The sequence below is a fragment of the Cherax quadricarinatus genome, chromosome 1, assembly GCF_038502225.1.
Source record: "Cherax quadricarinatus isolate ZL_2023a chromosome 1, ASM3850222v1, whole genome shotgun sequence".
In the NCBI taxonomy this organism is placed as follows: Eukaryota; Metazoa; Arthropoda; class Malacostraca; order Decapoda; family Parastacidae; genus Cherax; species Cherax quadricarinatus.
This window is the reverse complement of record NC_091292.1, coordinates 1,478,201-1,498,731: the sequence shown is the minus strand read 5'-3', so window position 1 is coordinate 1,498,731 and position 20,531 is coordinate 1,478,201. Positions and strand designations below refer to the sequence as shown.

Genomic DNA, 20,531 nt, shown 5'->3' with positions numbered 1-20,531 from the left:
CATTTTCAATACTATACTGAAATCTACATTATTATAATCAAAAAGAAGCGCTAAGCCACAAGGGCTATACAGCAACACTGAAATCTACAATACATTAAAGAAACATTAAAATCGTAAGGGTAATAGATCATAAAATATTGATGTTAAATTTATTTTCTGCATAACTAAAACCTGAAATTACACCTACATCATGATCATCCCATTAAGGAGTCTTAATCTAAAATAAACTACTATATTTTTTTCTTCCTTAATCTTATATCTCAGAAATGCCTATCATATTGATAGCCATTACATTATTTATGACTTATAAGGAAATTTGTTTTTCTGCCCTAAATACCCCGGCATGATAGTGGCTTTCTTGTATATAACAAATCAAAATTGTAATTACACATTGTAACCTTTGCAAAGAAATAAAAAACGTTATTTTTAATCTTTATAATTATTTAAAACAGCTGTAATGAAAATGGTTATTGGAAATTGTGATTTAGAGCAAATTAATTGTCAGTTTGTATAATTTTGTATTATAATATGGATGAAAAAAAAAACGATAATTTGTTATGCACCGTAAGATAAATCGGGCAAAAAAAACATGACAGACATGTCTTCCTGAAGTGATTCATTTAAGTCTGACCATGACATGCTTACCATATCCGTCTTTATTATTACTGTATAATGTAGGATGTTTGAAGCATAACTATCTACTTCATGCCTGTTAAGGAATTAAACCTATTTTCATTTCCCTTGGATCGAACCTGATTGTCTCCCATTTCCCCAAGTGGTATAAGACCCCTACGGGTTTAGCGCCACCCCTCAACTGGATATAACAATAAAATGGGAAGTCAACATAAGCTGCTGGGCACAGTAAACAATGTGTCTCAATGTATGTACCAACACAAGCTTCATCAATCATAGACAACTTCTAAGTCATTTTTAGTAGCAAAAATATATAACGCCATCAAGGATAACCTTAAAAACCTATATCTTTTAATACCGGGTTATTTTTGGGGTGGACTGTTTGGTTGTACAGGATATTTATGATAATTGTGACTTGGTTGAGTGTTGGGAGGAGTGAAGAACATGTGTGTCACGTGTTTACTGAGGATGTATTAACCACACCCAGAGTGACTCAAATAACACTCACCATCACCAGCTGACACTTACTACCTCACACTGACACTGTCAGTAAGTGTTGTCAGCTGCCAGGAAACACACCAACACTGACATCAAGTATTGCGCCTACACTTCAGAACACTACTAACCCGTCACTACTGTTAACTAACAAGACTCTCCTTGTTGTCAACTACAAAAGCATTTCAATTAGTTGACAATGTATGTCACATTAACTCCATGTAAGACTACCATCATCTTACTGTAACTCATACCATGAACCTCACCATCACTAACATCAACTGACAGCTTCTACATCACTAACATCAACTGACATCACTACCACATTGTAGTGTTATCTACATAAAAGAAAACTTCATGGTAAGCTACATATATACGTATATCTTTGTATTATACAAATTTTGATTCATTTATAATTAATATTCTACTGTACAACTATGAAATAATTACTTTCCTACTGTACAACTATGATATACTACTCCTTAGTATTAAGTAGAATGTAAACCAATAATGTTAAGTTGGCCCATAATGCCCAGGCATAATAGAGACTCTCTTTGTATTGCAATCCACTATTGTATATATACAATCTCAATGTACTGTTTGCAAAGACATTAAATAAATAAATAAATAAACCATTATCAAACAGCTGCTGGCAAGTGGATGGGAACACCATGAATTTCCAGCTGTGGCTGTTGCTGGTGTTAACTTCAATATATTCTGGCTGGTGTGTGAGGATCCAGTCAGAAAACTACAATCCTGATATTGATCTGGATGTTGTAAGTGACAGTTTGCCATTATTGTTTCTTTAAGCTTAATCTATGGTGTTTGTTTCAACAAGGGCTAAATCTGCCTCTCATGTCACTATGGACATTGCAGTGTAGCATATACCTACTGTAATTTTTTTGATGTGATTGGTATGTTTCAGTTTCATTATCTACTTTTAATACAATAACACTATAGTAGTAATGCAATTTAAACCTTGAACATTAGAAGAACCATTATTCAGGGCAGACAGTTATGTTTCAAGTTATAAGAGCTTTGTTAATATAGTTTTTTTGAAAATAACCCTAATAGTATTTATTCACTTCAAAAATCTAATGTACTAACATTAAATTTGGGTTATTTTATTTTAATATTCTGAATTATTTCTTCAATGTTTTTTGTAACGGAGATGAAGCAGTATCCAAACTTAATAAACCAGTAGATATGACAGTGGTCTGCTAGTATCTGTTAGATCAGTCATTAACACTATATACAATGCTGTATTTTAAATTACCATGTATAGAATTGACCTCTGTGGTGAAGTAGTAAGTATCTGGCCTCTTATCATTGATTTGGGCTCTTTCTAATAGTGTTGAATGACCCCCATGGGCTTATTGTTTCTCATAAATATATAATAAATAATAATCAGTGCGGGTTGGTGAGTAGCCAGCAGCAACAGCCTGATCAATTAACAAAGAGACCTGGCCATAGGCTGGGCTGCTAGATTAGGAAAATGTCAAACATGTCAGGCAGATCCCAAATAATATGAATTACAATGTGAACTAAAATATTTTACATAAAAAAGCCCCTAGTTGTGCAATACATATCAAGCAAATAGGATAACTTAATATTAATACTAATATTAATCTAAAACTAAATGATTTAACCAGAATTATCAGGTATATGGATAGTAGCATGGAAATAGCAGACAGAAAAATCTTAATAAACATAAAAATAGAGGAGCATTGCAGTAGATTGACTGACTCATGCCAGGCAGTTACTTCTCAGACCTCTTTGGTTTTGTTGGGTTATCCTTGATTAAATCTTCATAATTTAAACCTATTATGCAACTTACTGTATACATACTGCCTATGTTAACCTAGTACCAAATAAGTACAGTCCTTGGATGTTAGCCAACTGATGAGTCATGTCCTAGGGGTGGACTTCTGTGCAAATAAGCAATCCCATATGACTCATAGTTGTCCAGTATTAATAACCCTAAGAATTCCTTTGCTAACATTCATTACGTATACAGTACTCTGGTTTATAAAGTATCAGGTACAGTCTTTCAAATAATAATAATTCCATGTAGTAAATTCCAGCTAATTTAGATTCAATGTTATAACCTGAGTAACAGCATAAAAAGTTCAACAGCCTGGTCTGATCAACAAATATGGATATCCAGTAGAAATACACACAGTAACAACTGATGATGGTTTTATACTGACACTACATAGAATTCCCCATGGTCGTGTGGGAACCCGTTCAGAAAACGAAATACAAACAAGAGAGCCGGTGTTGATGCAGCATGGATTGTTAGCATCGTCTTGCAGTTGGATACTAGCTTCTCCAGAAAAGGCACCAGGTGAGGCTGGTTTGCCAGATTTTCATTGGTATGCATTGATTGTAGAGTTGCTGTCTGCTAGCTCATTAACATTTTACAGACAAAAAATATCCTTTGTGTGAGTGCTGCATTTTCCTGTATTCTAATCCTATGAGACAACTTTGCCTCATTCTTCTAATTTGCCCCATTCCAAATTTTTTATTTTCCAGACCATGAGTAGTAATCAGGTACATAACCTCTTGTAAAATAATTTGTCAGTTATTCTCTTATGAATTTAACATATATTTCTGTATTACAGAACCCTGTTTTATAATTATCTATTGTATACCATATTTTTTCTACAGTACTGTACTTTTTGCACCTATGTAACATGTACAATAAAATAACCATTTACTGTATTACTTCTGTACACATAACCTTGATGTAAAATACAACCCAAAGGTGTGCTAGAAATTTGGTAATATAGACTTCCAGTGACCTATTAGAAACTGATGTCAGCAATTCTTTTCAATATATATTGCAGCATATATCATGGCAGATGCAGGCTATGATGTGTGGCTTGGAAATGCCAGAGGAAACCGGTATTCAAGAGCTCACACTCGTCTCTCACCTGATGAAGAAAAGTTCTGGGACTTTAGGTTTGACCTTTTTTTATATACAGTGTGTGTGTGTGTGTGTGTGTGTGTGTATTATATATACATATACATATATATATATATATATATATATATATATATATATATATATATATATATATATATATATATATATATATATATATATATATATATATATATATTTTATTTATTTATTATTTTTTATTATCACACTGGCCGATTCCCACCAAGGCAGGGTGGCCCGAAAAAGAAAAGCTTTCACCATCATTCACTCCATCACTGTCTTGCCAGAAGGGTGCTTTACACTACAGTTTTTAAACTGCGACATTAACACCCCTCCTTCAGAGTGCAGGCACTGTACTTCCCATCTCCAGGAGTCAAGTCCGGCCTGCCGGTTTCCCTGAATCCCTTCATAAATGTTACTTTGCTCACACTCCAACAGCACGTCAAGTATTAAAAACCATTATATATAATATATATATATATATATATATATATATATATATATATATATATATATATATATATATAGATATATATATATATATATATATATATATATATATATATATATATATCTTTCTTTCAACACACCAGCCATATCCCACCGAGGCGGGGTGGCCCAAAAGGAAAAACAAAGGTTTCTCCTTTCACATTTAGTAATATATACAGGAGAACGGGTTACTAGCCCCTTTGCTCCTGGCATTTTAGTCGCCTCTTACAACACGCATAGCTTACGGAGGAAGAATTCTGTTCCACTTCCCCATGGAGATAAGAGGAAATAAACAAGAACAAGAGCTAGTAAGAAAATAGAAGAAAACCCAGAGGGGTGTGTATACATATGCTTGTACATGTATGTGTAGTGTGACCTAAGTGTAAGCAGAAGTAGCAAGACGTACCTGAAACCTTGCATGTTTATGAGACAGAAAAAACACCAGCAATCCTACCATCGTGTAAAACAATTACAGGCTTACGTTTTACACTCACTTGGCAGGACGGTAGTACCTCCCTGGGCGGTTGCTGTCTACCAACCTACTACCTACGATATATATATATATATATATATATATATATATATTATATTATATTATATTATATTTATTAACACATCGGCCGATTCCCACCAAGGCAGGGTGGCCCGAAAAAGAAAATCTTTCATCATTCACTCCATCACTGTCTTGCCAGAGGGGTGCTTTACACTACAGAGCCTGATCAGCCAGCAGCAACAGCCTGGTTGATCAGGCTCTGATCCACCAGGAGGCCTGGTCTCAGACCGGGCCGCGGGGGCGTTGACCCCCGGAACTCTCTCCAGGTAAACAGTTATAAAAGTGCAACATTAACACCCCTCCTTCAGGGTGTAGACACTGTACTTCCCATCTCCAGGACTCAAGTCTGGCCTGCCAGTTTCCCTGAATCCCTTCATAAATGTTACTTTTCTCATACTCCAACAGCACGTCAAGTATTAAAAAGCATTTGTCTCTATTCACTCCTATCAAATACACTCATGCACGCTTGCTGGAAGTCCAAGCCCCTCGCACACAAAACCTCCTTTACCCCCTCCCTCCAACCCTTCCTAGGCCGACCCCTACCCCACCTTCCTCCACTACAGATTTATACACTCTCGTAGTCACTCTGTTTTGTTCCATTCTCTCTACATGTCCGAACCAACTCAACAACCCCTCTTCAGCCCTCTGGATAATAGTTTTGGTAATCCCACACCTCCTAATTTCCGAACTATGAATTCTCTGCATTATATTCACACCACACAGTGCCCTCAGACATGACATTTCCACTGACTCCAGCCTTCTCCTCGTTGCAACATTCATCACCCATGCTTCACACCCATACAAGAGTGTTGGTACAACTATACTCTCATACATTCCCCTTTTTGCTTCCACGGACAAAGTTCTTTGTCTCCACAGATTCCCAAGTGCACCACTCACCCTTTTCCCCCTCATCAGTTCTGTGATTCACTTCATCCTTCATAGACCCATCTCCTGACACATCCGCTCCTAAATATCTGAATACATTCACCTACTCCATACTCTCTCCCTCCAATCTGATATCCAGTCTTTCATCACCTAATTCTTTTATTCTCATAACCTTACTCTTTCCTATATTCACTTTTAATTTTCTTCTTTTACATATCCTACCAAATTCATCCACCAACCTCTGCAACTTCTCTTCAGAATCTCCCAAAAGCACCGTGTCATCAGCAAAGAGCAACTGTGACACTCCCACTTTGATTAGTTTGCCTTTTAGATTAAGATAAGATAAGATTTCGTTCGGATTTTTAACCCCGGAGGGTTAGCCACCCAGGATAACCCAAGAAAGTCAGTGCGTCATCGAGGACTGTCTAACTTATTTCCATTGGGGTCCTTAATCTTGTCCCCCAGGATGCGACCCACACCAGTCGACTAACACCCAGGTACCTATTTGCTGCTAGGTGAACAGGACAACAGGTGTAAGGAAACGTGTCGAAATGTTTCCACCCGCCGGGAATCGAACCCGGGCCCTCCGTGTGTGAAGCGGGAGCTTTAGCCACCAGGCCACCTATTGTTTCTTACGTACAAAATAAAAACTAAGAAAGACTATTGACTTAATAATATAAAGTGGCTTTTGAAACTAGGTCTTGTCTTGAAGTACAAGTAGTCATTTTGTTGTTTGTTAAATATTTTACCCTTTGAAACCATCTACTGTATTTTATTCAGCTGGGATGAAATGGCATCTCTTGATATCCCTGCAGTCATTGATTACATCCTGCTCACAACTAAACATCAGCAGCTGTATTATATTGGACATAGTATGGGTAAGTACTAAATAATAAACTAAAAGCATCTTGATGTCCTTATAAGGCAGATCCTAAGTGCTTTATTTGTGTTATGTTGGTCTGTATTGCAACAATTTGAAAATACTGCAGTAGTCATCACCTGTATATTTACCACAGTAGGACTTGCTCTCTCATGATGCAATTTGATTATTGCATAATGGGCATTTTTAATTTACATAAATATTTCATAGGTTTTCTACCATGCTGTCCAAATAGCACTTATTTCTTGAACTTTTAACCTTAACCTGTATTGTTCAAGTCCAGCTTTTGATAGAATTTATAATTTTTTACTATACTTGTCTAAGTTTTTTGCTAAATTCATGATCTAAAACAGCATTGCATTTGTGAAAGTCTTTATTATTAAGTGGTTTGATTCCTAGTTTAAGCCTGCCAAAAATGCTATACATCCTGTTGAGCCTTTGAATATTTTTTTAACACTTGCGTATATTTTTTATTATGGTAATGTTTGCACAAAAAAGTAAATGTAGGTACAGTACCTTCTTACTGCATACCATTAATCTATACTGAAAGATGCCACATTTGAGAATGTAGATTAATATTAGTGTATAAAAATGTTGCAGGAACAACTATTTTTTTTGCATGCATGGCTACCCAAACAAAATATCAAAGTAAAGTGAAGGCCATGTTTGCCTTGGCTCCTGTTGCCAATGTGTCATACATCAAGAGCCCAATCAAGTATCTTGCTCCATTTGCTTCAGTTATTGAGGTTAGTTTTTGCTTTTCTTGTTTACTGCACTAATTTTTTTTCTAATTGTATTACATTTGTATTATTAGCAGTTTGGAGAGACTTCTAAACTGTCGTATCTGAGCGCCTCTGCAAAGACAGTGATTATATATGAGTGATGGTGAAAGTGTTGAATAATGAAAGTATTTTTTTTTTCTTTTTGGGTCACCCTGTCTTGGTGGGAAATGGCTGATGTGTTAAAAAAAAAAAAATGTATTATAGGGCAAACCAAAAAAGAACACACATTTTGTTTTTTCTTGCCCTAAGTTAGAAGTGAGGACCAAGCCAGATATGTTAAAGTGTCGGTCTAGACTATGAGTCTTTCCCGTATAAATAAAGATAATGCATGCCATCTTGAAGTGGTTTACTAGAGAGTGTAGCTTAAACAGGCTTTAAGGGTGTTTCTCACACCTTAAGCTTCATCAGCTCTTAATACCGACAGACTTTATGCTTTTCACAGACTCGACTCCACTGTAACTATATCCCTCGTTTGTGTAATTGCTCTGATGCTTCATAGTCTCTGTCAACTGTGGTAGGAAGGTAGCACACATATCCCACATCCAGTGTGTCAGACATGGTAGGCACATCCTACAGCCAATGTGTCAACCCTTGTGGTGAGGATAGCATGTATGTCCTACATCCAATGTGTCAGCCATGATGAGAGGGCAGGTAATATGTCCTACATCCAGTATGTCAACCATTGTGAGAGGGTAGCATACATGTCCTACATCCATTGTCAGTAATCCATGGCAGTAAAATTCTTCTCGCATCATATTGTTACATTAAAAATAGAGTGAAATCTTTAGTTTGTATTAGCAGGAATGTTGAAACATGAAAAAAAAACTGTTACCTAATAGCTGAGTTTTCATTGTTTACAAAGATTTAAAGGTAACTGGTAAGAGGATATAATAAAGAAAGCCTTATTAGGCCCTGGATAGACCAAAATGTTGTCTAATGTTTTCTCTCCAAATTGTGTTGTGCATTAATTTGGATGAGTTATAATTGAACTTTTGAACACTGCTCTCGAGTTCTGTATGTACATGCAATGAGAGACTCAAATAATTTTTTTTTTTTTTTTTTTACAGAAACTTATGGAGTTGCTTGGAGAGTACGAGTTTCTTCCACATAATGATAATTTTACCAAGTGGAAAGAATACGTCTGTACAACTTATAACTTTGAAGAACTTATGTGCAGAAATGCTATTTTTTTCTTGACTGGATTTGATGCTCCACAGTTTAATTTGGTATGTATACAGTTTTTTATTTGGCCTTCTCTTATTTATATTTTTTGTGTATTGTACATGTACAGAAGAGAATACACATTTGAAAAACTTTCATATTGTAATAAAGTTGGTAAAATTACCAACAATGTGTAAAGTAAAAGGACACAAGTGCAACTAATGCGACATTTTTATTGTGGCAACGTTTCGCTCTCCAGGAGCTTTGTCAAGCCGTCACGGCTTGACAAAGCTCCTGGAGACTGTAATTTATCAATTACACAAAGTCGAGAATTAGCACATTTTCACTGATAGGGAGCACTTCGTGGTTTCTCTTAGGCTTTGAAGAACTACTGCCATCACTATTTTTGTGCTATGGAGTCATTATAAAGCAAAATTAAGGGTTATTTTCAGGCCATGGTAAACTATGGATAACAAACTGCAGAAACTGAATCCATGGATATGGGGGTTCTAGTGTACTAGGTTTGTCAGTTAATGGAGCAAAGGTTGTTATAATTGAGATGATTTTTAATAAGACAACATTTCTTGATATTCTTTGCAGACTTGGTTACCTGTCATTCTCAGCCACAACCCTGCGGGCACATCTGTCCGAACTGTGGCTCATTATGCTCAACAGTATAATGATGGTTTGTAATGCATCTGATTCTGCCTGTACCTTTCTGTCTATATATTCTGCTTTTGTACAACACATTGGTAATATAGAAGCCTCTACAGGTAGCATAATAGTAATTTTCAACCTATAATCAGCATGAGAATAATAAGAAAAAATTTTGGAGTGAGATAAACAAGATAAGAAAGCCTAGGGAATGAAGGATTTGTCAGTTAAAAACAGTAGGGGAATTAGTAGATGGGGAGCTGGAGGTATTAGGTAGATGGCAGGAATATTTTGAGGAAAAAGTAAATGTCAATAAAGAAAGGGGGCAATAATTTCATGCACTGGCCAGGGAGGTATAACACCTTTTAGTAGTGAAGAAGAGGAAGATGCGAGTGTGAGGGAGGTGTGTGAGGCATTACAAAGAATGAAAGGGGGGGATAAACAGCTGGAACTGATGGGATCATGACAGAAATGTTAAAAGCAGGGGGAGTTACAGTATTGGAGTGGTTGATATTTTTGTTTAATAAATGTATGAAAGAGGGAAAGGTACCTAGGAATTGGCAGAGAGCATGTATAATTCCTTTATATAAAGAGAAGGGGGACAAGAGAAAATTATGGGGGAATAAGCTTGCTGAGTAAACCAGGTAAAGTGTATAGTAGGGTTATTATTGAAAGAATTAGGGGTAAGACAGAGAGCAGGACTGCAGAAGAGCAAGGCTTTAGAAAGGGTAGGGGATGTGTAGATCAGGTGTTTACATTGAAGCTTATATGTGAACAGTATTTAGATAAAGGTAGGGAAGTTTTCATTGCATTAATGGATTTAGAAAAGGCATATGATAGAGTGGATAGGGGAGCAATGTGGCAGATGTTGCAAGTGTATGGAATAGGTAGTAAGTTACTAAATGCTGTAAAGAGTTTTTATGAGGATAGTGAGGCTCAGGTTAGGGTGTGTAGGAGAGAAGATTACTTCCTAGTAAAAGTAGGTCTTAGGGATGTGTAATGTCACCATGGTTGTTTAACATTTATAGATGGGGTTGTAAAAGAAGTAAATGCTAGGGTGTTTGGGAGAGGGGTGGGATTAAATTATGGGGAATCAGATACAAAATGGGAGTTGACACAGTTACTTTTTGCTGATGATATTGTGCTTTTGGGGGATTCTAAAGAAAAGTTGCGAAGGTTAGTGGACAAGTTTGGGAGGGTGTGTAAAGGTAGAAAATTGAAAGTTAATATAGATGTAAGGTGATGAGGTTATCAAATGATTTAGATGAAGAAAAACTGGATATCACATTGGAGGGAGGGAGGGAGTATGGAAGAAGTGAATGTTTTCAGATATTTGGGAGTTGACTTGTCAGCAGATGAGTTTATGAAGGATGAGGTAAACCATAGAATTGATGAAGAAAAAGGTGAGTGGTGCATTGAGGTATCTGTGGCAACAAAAAAACGTTATCCATGGAGACAAAGAAGGGAATATACAAGAGTATAGTGGTACCAACCCTCTTATATGGGAGTGAAGTATGGATTGTAAATGCTGCAGTGAGGAGGCAGTGGAGATGTCGTGTGTAAGGGCAATGTGTGGTGTAAATATTATGCAGAGAATTTGTAGTGTGGAAATTAGGAGGAGGTGTGGAGTTACTAAAAGTATTAGTCAGAGGGCTGAAGAGGAGCTGTTGAGATGGTTTGGTCATTTAGAGAGAATGGAACAAAGTAGAATGGCTTGGAGAGCATATAAATCTGTTGGGGAAGGAAGGTGGGGTAGGGGCCATCCTGAAAAGGTTGGAGTGGGGGGGTAAAGGAGGTTTTGTGGGGGAGGGGCTTGGACTTCCAGCAGGCATTCGTGAGCGTGTTAGATAGGAGTGAATGGAGTCTAATGGTTTTTGGGACCTGACAAGCTGTTAGTGTGAGCAGGGTAATATTTTGTGAAGGGATTCAGGGAAACCGGTTAGCTGGACTTGAGTCTTGGAAATGGGAAGTACAATGCCTGCACTTTAAAGAAGGGGGCTTGGGATATTGGCAGTTTGGATAGACATCTAAGCTGTCGTATCTGAGCGCCTCTGCAAAGACAGTGATTATGTGTGAATGATGGTGAAAGTGTTGAATGATAAAAGTTTTTTCTTTCTTTTTGGGGGCCTCGTTCCTGGGCCTTTTGTGTATCCATATGCTCTTGCGCTACCGTCCACAGGATAGCTATGGGGTGCACAATAAACTAGCCACTTCGGTGGCAAAATCTTAAAAATCTAATCTTTCTTTTTGGGTCACCCTGCCTCGGTGGGAAATGGCCGACGTGTTAAAAAAAAAAATCAGCATGGTAGAAATATAAAAGTTACCAGCTGATGTGCTGGATAGTGCCAGGAGATTTTTACAGACAATCCTCAGTTAAGTACTACATATTTCAGATTGGTTTACTCAGTCCAACACATTATGGATTTACAGTAATATTTGTAGGCAAATAGGTACATGATTAAAAAATGCTTTTATTTCAGGGAAATTTGAGCATTATGACTTTGGAAAAGAAGAGAACATGAGACGATATCACCAGACAACACCACCTCTGTATTATCCAACACGTATCAAAGTTCCAGTTGTCCTTATGTCAGGAAAAAATGACTTTTTAGCTGATCCCAAGGTTGGTAAGAAATATCTTGCAGAAAAAAATACATTTTATAATTAAAAGCATTTTGCACTGTTCTGGTAACTCTGGCTGGTCACTTCAACTGGTGTTGTTCTCTTTGATCACACTTAACATTATGTAATGTGTGTCTCATTCTCAGTGCCATATTTTCTGGCACATAAGGCACATGACTGAAGTATCATAACAGTAAATCAGTAATCATATTCAAGGGCTAATTACCCTCTTACTTTATGCTAAAGCATAACCCAAAGCCTACCCTTGACCTTGAGCATATAAGGTGCAGGGTGATTTTCCAGGACTTTGAGGGAAAATACAGTAATTATAATTATTATTGCATTCATGGAGAAGTGTTATATCTGCAGGGGTCATACAGCACCTGTGAGAATAGGAGGCAATCTGATTTGGTCGAAGGAAGGAAAAGCCATGTCCAGTTCTTTAAATCAAAGAGTCCCTCACCAACATCAAGGAACCTCTTTTGAGGGGACTTATTAAGCTCCAGCTCTTGATTAGTCTATTTAACATTTATAGCTTATTCTCAGTCTCCAGAGTGTTGCTATTTATGTATGTTAACCTACACAAGAATGTACATATGATTGTTTTGGTATGCAGAGTATATATAGAAAATTGTAAAATTACTAGTTCAGTCATGTACAGTTAACTGAAATTTAACCCTTTCAGGGTCAGAACACCTGATCTGAGACTTGCTTTCCATTTCAGAGAATTAAAAAATTCTTATGAAATGATAGAGAATCTTTTTCCAAGGGTAATGAAACAAAAAGTACGAAATTTGATGGAAAACCTGAGCAAATTTAGCAGTTTTGGCAATATTTACATATCGGCAATTTCGCTCACTTTGAGCCCTATTTTCAGCCTGTTCCATTGTTCCAGTCGAACAAACTCTCAGCTTTTTCACTAGTATTCCTTCGATTCTAACGATTAAGTACAAGAAACGGCACTTATCTATTTCAACTACCCAATAAAGTGATCAGAAATTGGTAATTTGGCTAATTCCACACACAATTAAAAAATATGGCTCAGAATAAACAATCTAGATATTCCTGGCACTAAAAAAAAAAAAAAATTCCTCCGTTCATTAGTTATGTTTCCAGGCCTCGCCTATATTATGTTTGCTTTCCATTCTGAATACACAGATAACCTGCATATAGAAGAGAGGAGCTTACGACGACATTTCGGTCCAGCTTGGACCATTTGCAAAGTCACACTAACAGAAAGGAGAGAAGGAGGGAGTATATATAGGCCAACAGACAGGGACAGAAGCAAGAGAGGTAGTAGTGGAGTCAGTCAAATACACTAAGAAAGATGAGCACTGCCAGGAAGCTAGGGGCCCACAGAGGGTAGGAGCAAGAACACAGAGGGGGGGAAAATAATAAAATAATAAGAGAACAAATACCCAAGGCAGAAGAAAGAAACCCCAAAGGAAAAAGAGGAAAGGGGAAGAGGGAGAAGGGAAAAAAGAATCAGGTTAGGTCATTGTTGTTCTAAAGTTTGGAGCATTTTACAATGTTACGGGAAAGGAAGGCATCTACAGAGAGAAAACCAGGACTAAGATTCATACAAGGAAAGTTGTGTATAAGAGAGGATTCAACCAGATGGCGACTGTGAAAGTTAGAAGCAGGGTAGACAGTTATAGCAGAAGACCAGTCAGTAGGATGACTGTGATTTCTGACATGACAGGAAGAGCATTGTTGGTGTCGGGAAGCCTAACACCACTTTTGTGCTCCCTAAGTCTGTCAGAAAGAGATTGGCCAGTTTCTCCAAAGTACTGAAGAGGACAGAAGGAACAAGAGGTAGAGTAGACACCAGGAGCATCTGTAGAGGGAGGAGAGGTATGAGCTAGATTAATGCGAAGAGTGTTAGTCTGGTGAAAAGTAAGTTTGATGTCTAAGGAATAGAGAGAGTTGTTAAGATTAGAAAGACTGGAAATGTAGGGAAGGCAGAGGACAGGAGAGTTCACAGGAGTAGAGAGTTTAGGAGAGAAGAAAGTTCATTTAGCATATGAGAAGACAGTTCATTTAGCATATGAGAAGACAGTCTATGAAATGGGAAGGGTAGCCAAGATAGGAAAATGAATTATGAAGAGTGGAAATTTCCATTTAGTTGAATCCTCCCTTATACACAACTTTCCTTGTATGAATCTTAGTCCTGGTTTCATCTCTGTAGATGCCTTCCTTTCGCATTACATTGTAAAATGCTCCAAACTTCAGAACACCCGTGACCTAACCTGATTCTTTTTTCCCCTTCTCCCTCTTCCCCTTTCCTCTTTTTCCTTTGGGTTTTCTTTCTTCTCCCTTGGGTATTTGTTCTCTTATTATTTTATTATTTTTCCCCCTCTATGTTCTTGCTCCTACCCTCTGTGGGCCCCTAGCTTCCTTGCAGTGCTCATCTTTCTTAGTGTATCTGACTGACTCCAGTATTACCTCTTTTGCTCCTGTCCCCGTCTGTTGGCCTATATATACTCCCTCCTCCTCTCCTTTCTGTTAGTGTGACTTTGCAAATGGTCCAAGTCAGACTGATATGTCGTCGTCGTAAGCTCCTCTCTTCTACGTGTGGGTTATTTGTGTATTGTTCCAGTCACCATATTGTGCCTTTTTTTTTTATCATCCATTTTGAATTATTATTCACACAAAAACTAGAAGAGTTACTGTTATGCACACTGCTGCATTGTTGTAATACTGTAGTTGTATACATAATGTCGGCACATTTGTGGACACGTATTAGATCAGCCAGTTTGACGCGTATTGGACGAGTAATGTAATTTGTGTACTCTGGAATATTAGCAAAAATCAAACTTTTCAGTTACTTTGAGCTCAATTTCAATCTGTTCCATAGTATATCTTCCATTCTTTCAAATGAGACCAAGAAACTGAGAAAGGGTTAACTAAATATTAATTCAGACAAATTCATTGTACATCATAATAAAAATTGTATTGTATATTTTTTGTTTCAGGATGTATCAAATCTTGCAGCCCACTTACCAAATCTTATCATCAACTATATAGTGCCCTTGCAAGATTTCAACCATATTGATTTTGTCTGGGGCGTTGATGCTGCTCAGTATGTGTACCGTGTCATTCTCAAGTACATGAAGTTTTTCTAGAGACAACGTTTCCACTTTGAAATTATCCTTCACATTTCATAATATAACAACAGAATTTACATTTGGAGTACAGAGAACACTATCTGCCACATGACTATTCACAGACCTCTTCATATTTTTGTGATGGAGAAGTGGTTTTATTACAGGCAGGAAAAGTTAATGTATTTGTGATTGATGCCAAAGAAGCATGCTTACTGCTTTTATATTTCTTCCTGTCATGACATTATTTCTTGCACCATTTTTGCCTTAACTGTTTTACCCTAAACACTTGTACAATCATGAGTTCTAATTATCTTTCAACAGCTACAGTAATTATACTAACAAAAAATCATGATGTTTTTATCCCAGATGATTGACATGCAGTCCAAGATCAGTCATTATTTCAAGAAAGCCAGTGCCATGCAAGATAAACAAGTGCATCTTCCTCATTCCTTGCCCCCTAGTGATTCCACAAGCATCCTTGTATTTGTATGCTGCTTGAGGTTATTTATAGTCATAACTGACAGAATGAGTCTTAGCAACTTACTCATGGATGTTTTGAGACAGTTAGTTAGTTTAATATGTTTATTATGCACCCCATACCCATCCTGTGGGCAGTAGTCAAAAGATTACAGAGGTACATAATGGGTCCAGGGACTGGGCCTCAAAGTTTTGATGGCTGAGCAAGTTACAGAGGTAATGAATTCACAATTTACAAAGGTAATGAACTCACAATTTACAAAGGTAATGAACTCCAGGTAGGTCTAGTTACAATCATGACAAGTTACAAAGGTATTAACAGATTATAGAGGTACACAATGGGTCCAGGGACTGGGCCCCAAAGTTTTGATGGCTGAACTAGGTACAAGGTAATGAACTCACAAGTTACAAAGGTAATGAATACTGTAAGAATGGTTACTTGCGTTTATACATGGCTACAATCATGAACAAATTTTAGAGTAATGAGCAATTCAAACTTCCACACCCAGTCACAACTGTAGTGAGTTATTGGTGCAAATATTGATTGTTGAGTCACACACACACACACCCACACACACACACACACACACACACACACACACACACACACACACACACACACACACACACACACACACACACACACACACACACACACACACACACACATACACGCACACACAAACACACACGCACACACACACACAGGAGCTTGGACTCGACCCCTGCAATCTCAACTAGGTGAGTGCACACACACACACATACACACACACACACACACTCGCACACACAAACACACACACACACACACACGTGGTAATGCTTTATTTACAGCTAGCAAAGTCAGGGTATTTCTCCAGAATGGTCTGTAATATACCACTGTGGATAAAATACTTAGCCATTTCTTGAACACTTCTGAGTGAGTTGTTTCTAAATTCATTAATTTTATCGCACTCCAGTACATAATGATGCAGGGTGTGACAATAGTCCATCTGGCAAAGTTTACATTTCGTTTGGTCTACATCTGGTGGTGGTAATTTAACCTGCCAAAGATACTTGTAACCCAGCCGGAGCCGGGCAGTAGTGACATCCAAGAGTCTGCTTATTTTGTTGGATGCACCATAGACATGTGGCTCCTCCTGCATGATAGAATGATGATAGATGGACTCACTGGTGTCAATCTCCCTGAGCCTTAAGTCCATAAAATTCAGTTGAAGTTAGACAGAGAGAAAAAAATCTAGCTATCCTCCTCCTTCCTCTTTCTCATCATCTTGCATCCACTTTTTTGTCCTACCTCTTTTGTCTCCCTTAGTCCTCCTCCTATTTTAACCTCCTTTTCTATTCTTCCTCCTATTTTCTCATCTATTACCTTTTTGATACTATCTTTCCTTCCTCTTGTTTTCTTATCCTCTTCCTCTCACCACAAAATTACAGTTCTTAAGTGTTGAATAAGCACAAGTGTAGTGCTAACTTTGGTAGTAAGAGGAGCTTTTCATGCTTTGAGGCACATGATGTACTGCATCACTGATGAAGTGTTCAGTCTTGAGTGGACAGGGACCTAACTCCCAATATAAACTACAAATGTGGTATTCACATGGTGCTATGAATATGTGCAGATAGTAGGGGTTCCATTGTACATATGCAGTACTACTGAATGATCAGTTAGATAAAAAATTATGTTTGTACCTAACGCTTGTTTGTATATAAAAACAACTCCTGAGTTATATATTCATTTTATATTTCATATAAATGTGCTAAATCTGTTAGGGGTCATACAATGCTACCCTGAATTATGTAATGACAAAAATTATGCAAATCTTATATTTTGTGTTATATTAAAAATTAGCAGCATACAGTTTATTGACCTATGTCAGCACTGTATGTGGGAGTGTTCAGGTATCTGGCTTAGTCATAAATACCAGTTGTGTTTTTCTTTTGAAACTTCATAACAAAGATTGAAATTTCATGTAATAATGCCTAGCAATAAAGCAAAGCTTGTACTGTAGGATTACCTCAAGAGGCTAGTCTTAGTGTTAACATGTTCCTACCTTATTTAATGTAAGGAACACACTGTATCAGTATTTACAATGACAAGACATACATATATTGTATAGTATTTTAAATTTAATAGTTTTAACCACATTGAAATAGTTTTTGTCTTTAATAATCTAAGTTTTTTATGTATATCATGGAAAAGTTTTTAATAAAACCACTACTATATTCGTATTTTTATCCTGTGTCAGTTTTAAATATACTGGATGGTAGTTTCAAATTTTCTTATCCACAAATGTGTAGACAATGATTTCTGCATATATCATCAGACCTGAACTTTCAACATCCCATTTTACCTGGTTAGATTCATAACAGAATACAGTATAGTACCAGAATACAGTACAATATAATGGTTGTGTAACTGCAGGTATTGCACTAGGCACCAATATGCCAATGGATGGTTGCTTGATCACTGATGCCCAGCATCAGTTTTCAGCAGCTATCTAATCACTAAGTGGATGATTTTATGACTAGACCCATGCTAGAAAAAGCTACTGCCACCTCCACCACTTGCAATTATTCATGTTATTCTTCTATCTTTAGCAGAGACTCCTGTTTACATTATTCACTTGTCATATCGTTTATTTTTACTTATCTTTGGCTATAACATACACTTAGCAAAATTAGTTTTTGTAAACACTTAAGTGCTAGTGTCAGGAAAATCTTATACTGTACTTTAGTGCAATCTGGTCCAGCAATAGCTGGACCAGATTTTTATTTCTCCGATTTGTGTTCAGTTGTTGAGACCTATCTTTACGTAAATATCACTTATAACTGCAGTCTTTTTGATTAATTTTATTTACCTTTCAAACAGTTCATCATCAAGTACATTTATTTGTTCAAGAATCATGTTCTAGAACAATACCCTCCTTCCCCAGCACCAAAAGGAAGGTGCTTTGATACTAATAAGGGGGAAGGCTCTTGATCCAGGGGAATGGACTTGTCATTCCCTTGGACTGAACCTGATTGCCTCCTATTCCTCATGTGTTTTTAGAATTTCTGATTATAACACCAATACCACTTGCAGAAAACGTTATAAATTGCTCATTTCACTAATTAAAGTTTTTACGGTGGAACCTTGGTACTCGAACTTAATTTATCCAGAAGGCTGTTCGAGTACCGAACTAATTTTTTCCAACTATTTTTGTTTTTTGCTGTTATCACCAATCTTCGTAGGCCCCATGGTGACTTGTACAAATAAAAAAAAAATGCGAAGAAACATGAAATAGTTTACAGCAAAATTCTGGCAGGTTGTGTTTGTTTGGTCGAGTGCTGAGCAAATAGTTGACTACTGAGTGAATTTTTTTTTACCAAACAAAGCATTTAAATACCGAATTGTTCAAGTACCAGGGTTCCACTGTATGTATTTTACTAGGAGTACAATTAATTTTCTACTAATACTTCCAATGTCCTGTTTTACATGTATGTATGCATGAATGCACATGTATATGCATGAGTGTGCTCACCTATTTGTGTTTGCAGGGCTCAATTCTCAGATCCTGGCCCAGCTTCTTGCCATGCTTCAAATTCACTCCCTCATAGCCTTGTGGATGCTATAGTAACTGCTCTTAAAGCAAAACTATGTATGGAGCCTGCCTCCATCACTTCCTCACCAACATCATTCCACTCTTCAACCACTCTGACACTGAAGAAATATACATCTAACATCCCCTGGCTCATCTGTGATTAACTTCCAACAGTGTCACCGAGTTATTAGGAGAGAAGTAAATAATAAAAATGATTGTTAAAGGAATGCAATTAGAAGCCTGAGTAGATCTATAACCCACTGTGATAACATGAACGTAGATAAGTATGTTTATGGAGCAACGTGCAATGTGAACAGACTGATGTTGTAGTGGCCAGGCTTAGGCTTGGTTACAAGTACTTCTGGCAGTTTGGGAGACACACAGATTATGATCAAACTAAATGTAAATTATGTGATCAGGCATATGGTCACTGTCTTGAACACTATGTGCTTAATTGTCCACTTAGTGAGGAATACAGAGATAGACAGTATAATAACCTATGTGACATGTCAAGATATCTTATTAATGAAAATAAGATACCAGATATACTAAGCAAATTTCCTAAATTTGCTTGTAACAGATAAGTGAACTATAGATATGTAGACACAGTTATACCAAAGTTATATTCTACATTCTCCTTCTGGGTACTCTTCTTGGCTAACATATCAACTTTATCATGAAGGAGTAATCCAATGTGTGATGGGATCCATAGCAATTGTACATTAATTCCTTTGTCCCTAATTTTTGAGTATCTATACCTGGCTTCTCCAATGAGCATGTTGTTGGAGTCATTATATGAGTCAAGAGTCTTCAATGATGACATAGAATCAGTAATGATGATAGAGTCAAGCTCAGTGTCATAGGCTAGCTTTAGCGCCATTAGGATTGCAAACAATTCAGTTTGCAGTGTAGACGCCCAGTCGTTAATTCTTATGCCTAACTCAACAAATTTATTATCGTTCTTAACTAGGGAGGTGGCAACAAGAGCAGATGCAGCCCTGCCAGAAGACTCCTGTTTAGATCCATCAGTGTATATAACTTGTGATAACTTATTACTACCAGCTAGGTGAGAAATTTCTTCTTGAGCAGTTGCTCTACCAAGAGATTTGAGGAAGGGATTACTAGCAATGAGCTTCTTGGGAGGGACTTGCAGGTATGTGATATTAAATGAACACATCTTCCACGGAGGGGTGAAATGCTTTTGTTGCCTACAGTGATACAGTTCATGCAGGTTATAAAACTTAATGCAATTGCACGTTTTTGCAATC

General features: G+C 37.2%; 1 protein-coding gene across 5 annotated transcripts; it reads left to right on the top strand.

Moving 5' to 3' along the window:
* The first annotated feature begins 1,055 nt into the window (after window positions 1-1,055).
* On the top strand, window positions 1,056-17,905 carry LOC128686631 (lipase member K). Of its 5 annotated transcripts, XM_053773643.2 has the most exons (11): window positions 1,057-1,488; window positions 1,775-1,904; window positions 3,265-3,475; window positions 3,978-4,092; window positions 6,783-6,880; window positions 7,483-7,628; window positions 8,732-8,890; window positions 9,426-9,510; window positions 11,960-12,102; window positions 15,077-15,183; window positions 15,575-15,713. In XM_053773643.2, the coding sequence occupies exons 2-11, from the start codon at window positions 1,800-1,802 to the stop codon at window positions 15,576-15,578; spliced, it is 1,173 nt and encodes a 390-aa protein (XP_053629618.1). In that variant the 5' UTR covers window positions 1,057-1,488; window positions 1,775-1,799; the 3' UTR covers window positions 15,579-15,713. The 5 variants fall into 5 exon arrangements, with proteins under 5 accessions (XP_053629590.1, XP_053629618.1, XP_053629600.1 ...); XM_053773615.2 differs by lacking the exon at window positions 15,077-15,183 and having other exon boundaries at window positions 1,056-1,488; window positions 15,575-17,905; XM_053773625.2 differs by lacking the exon at window positions 15,077-15,183 and having other exon boundaries at window positions 1,057-1,182; window positions 15,575-17,905.
* Window positions 17,906-20,531: the final 2,626 nt, after the last annotated feature.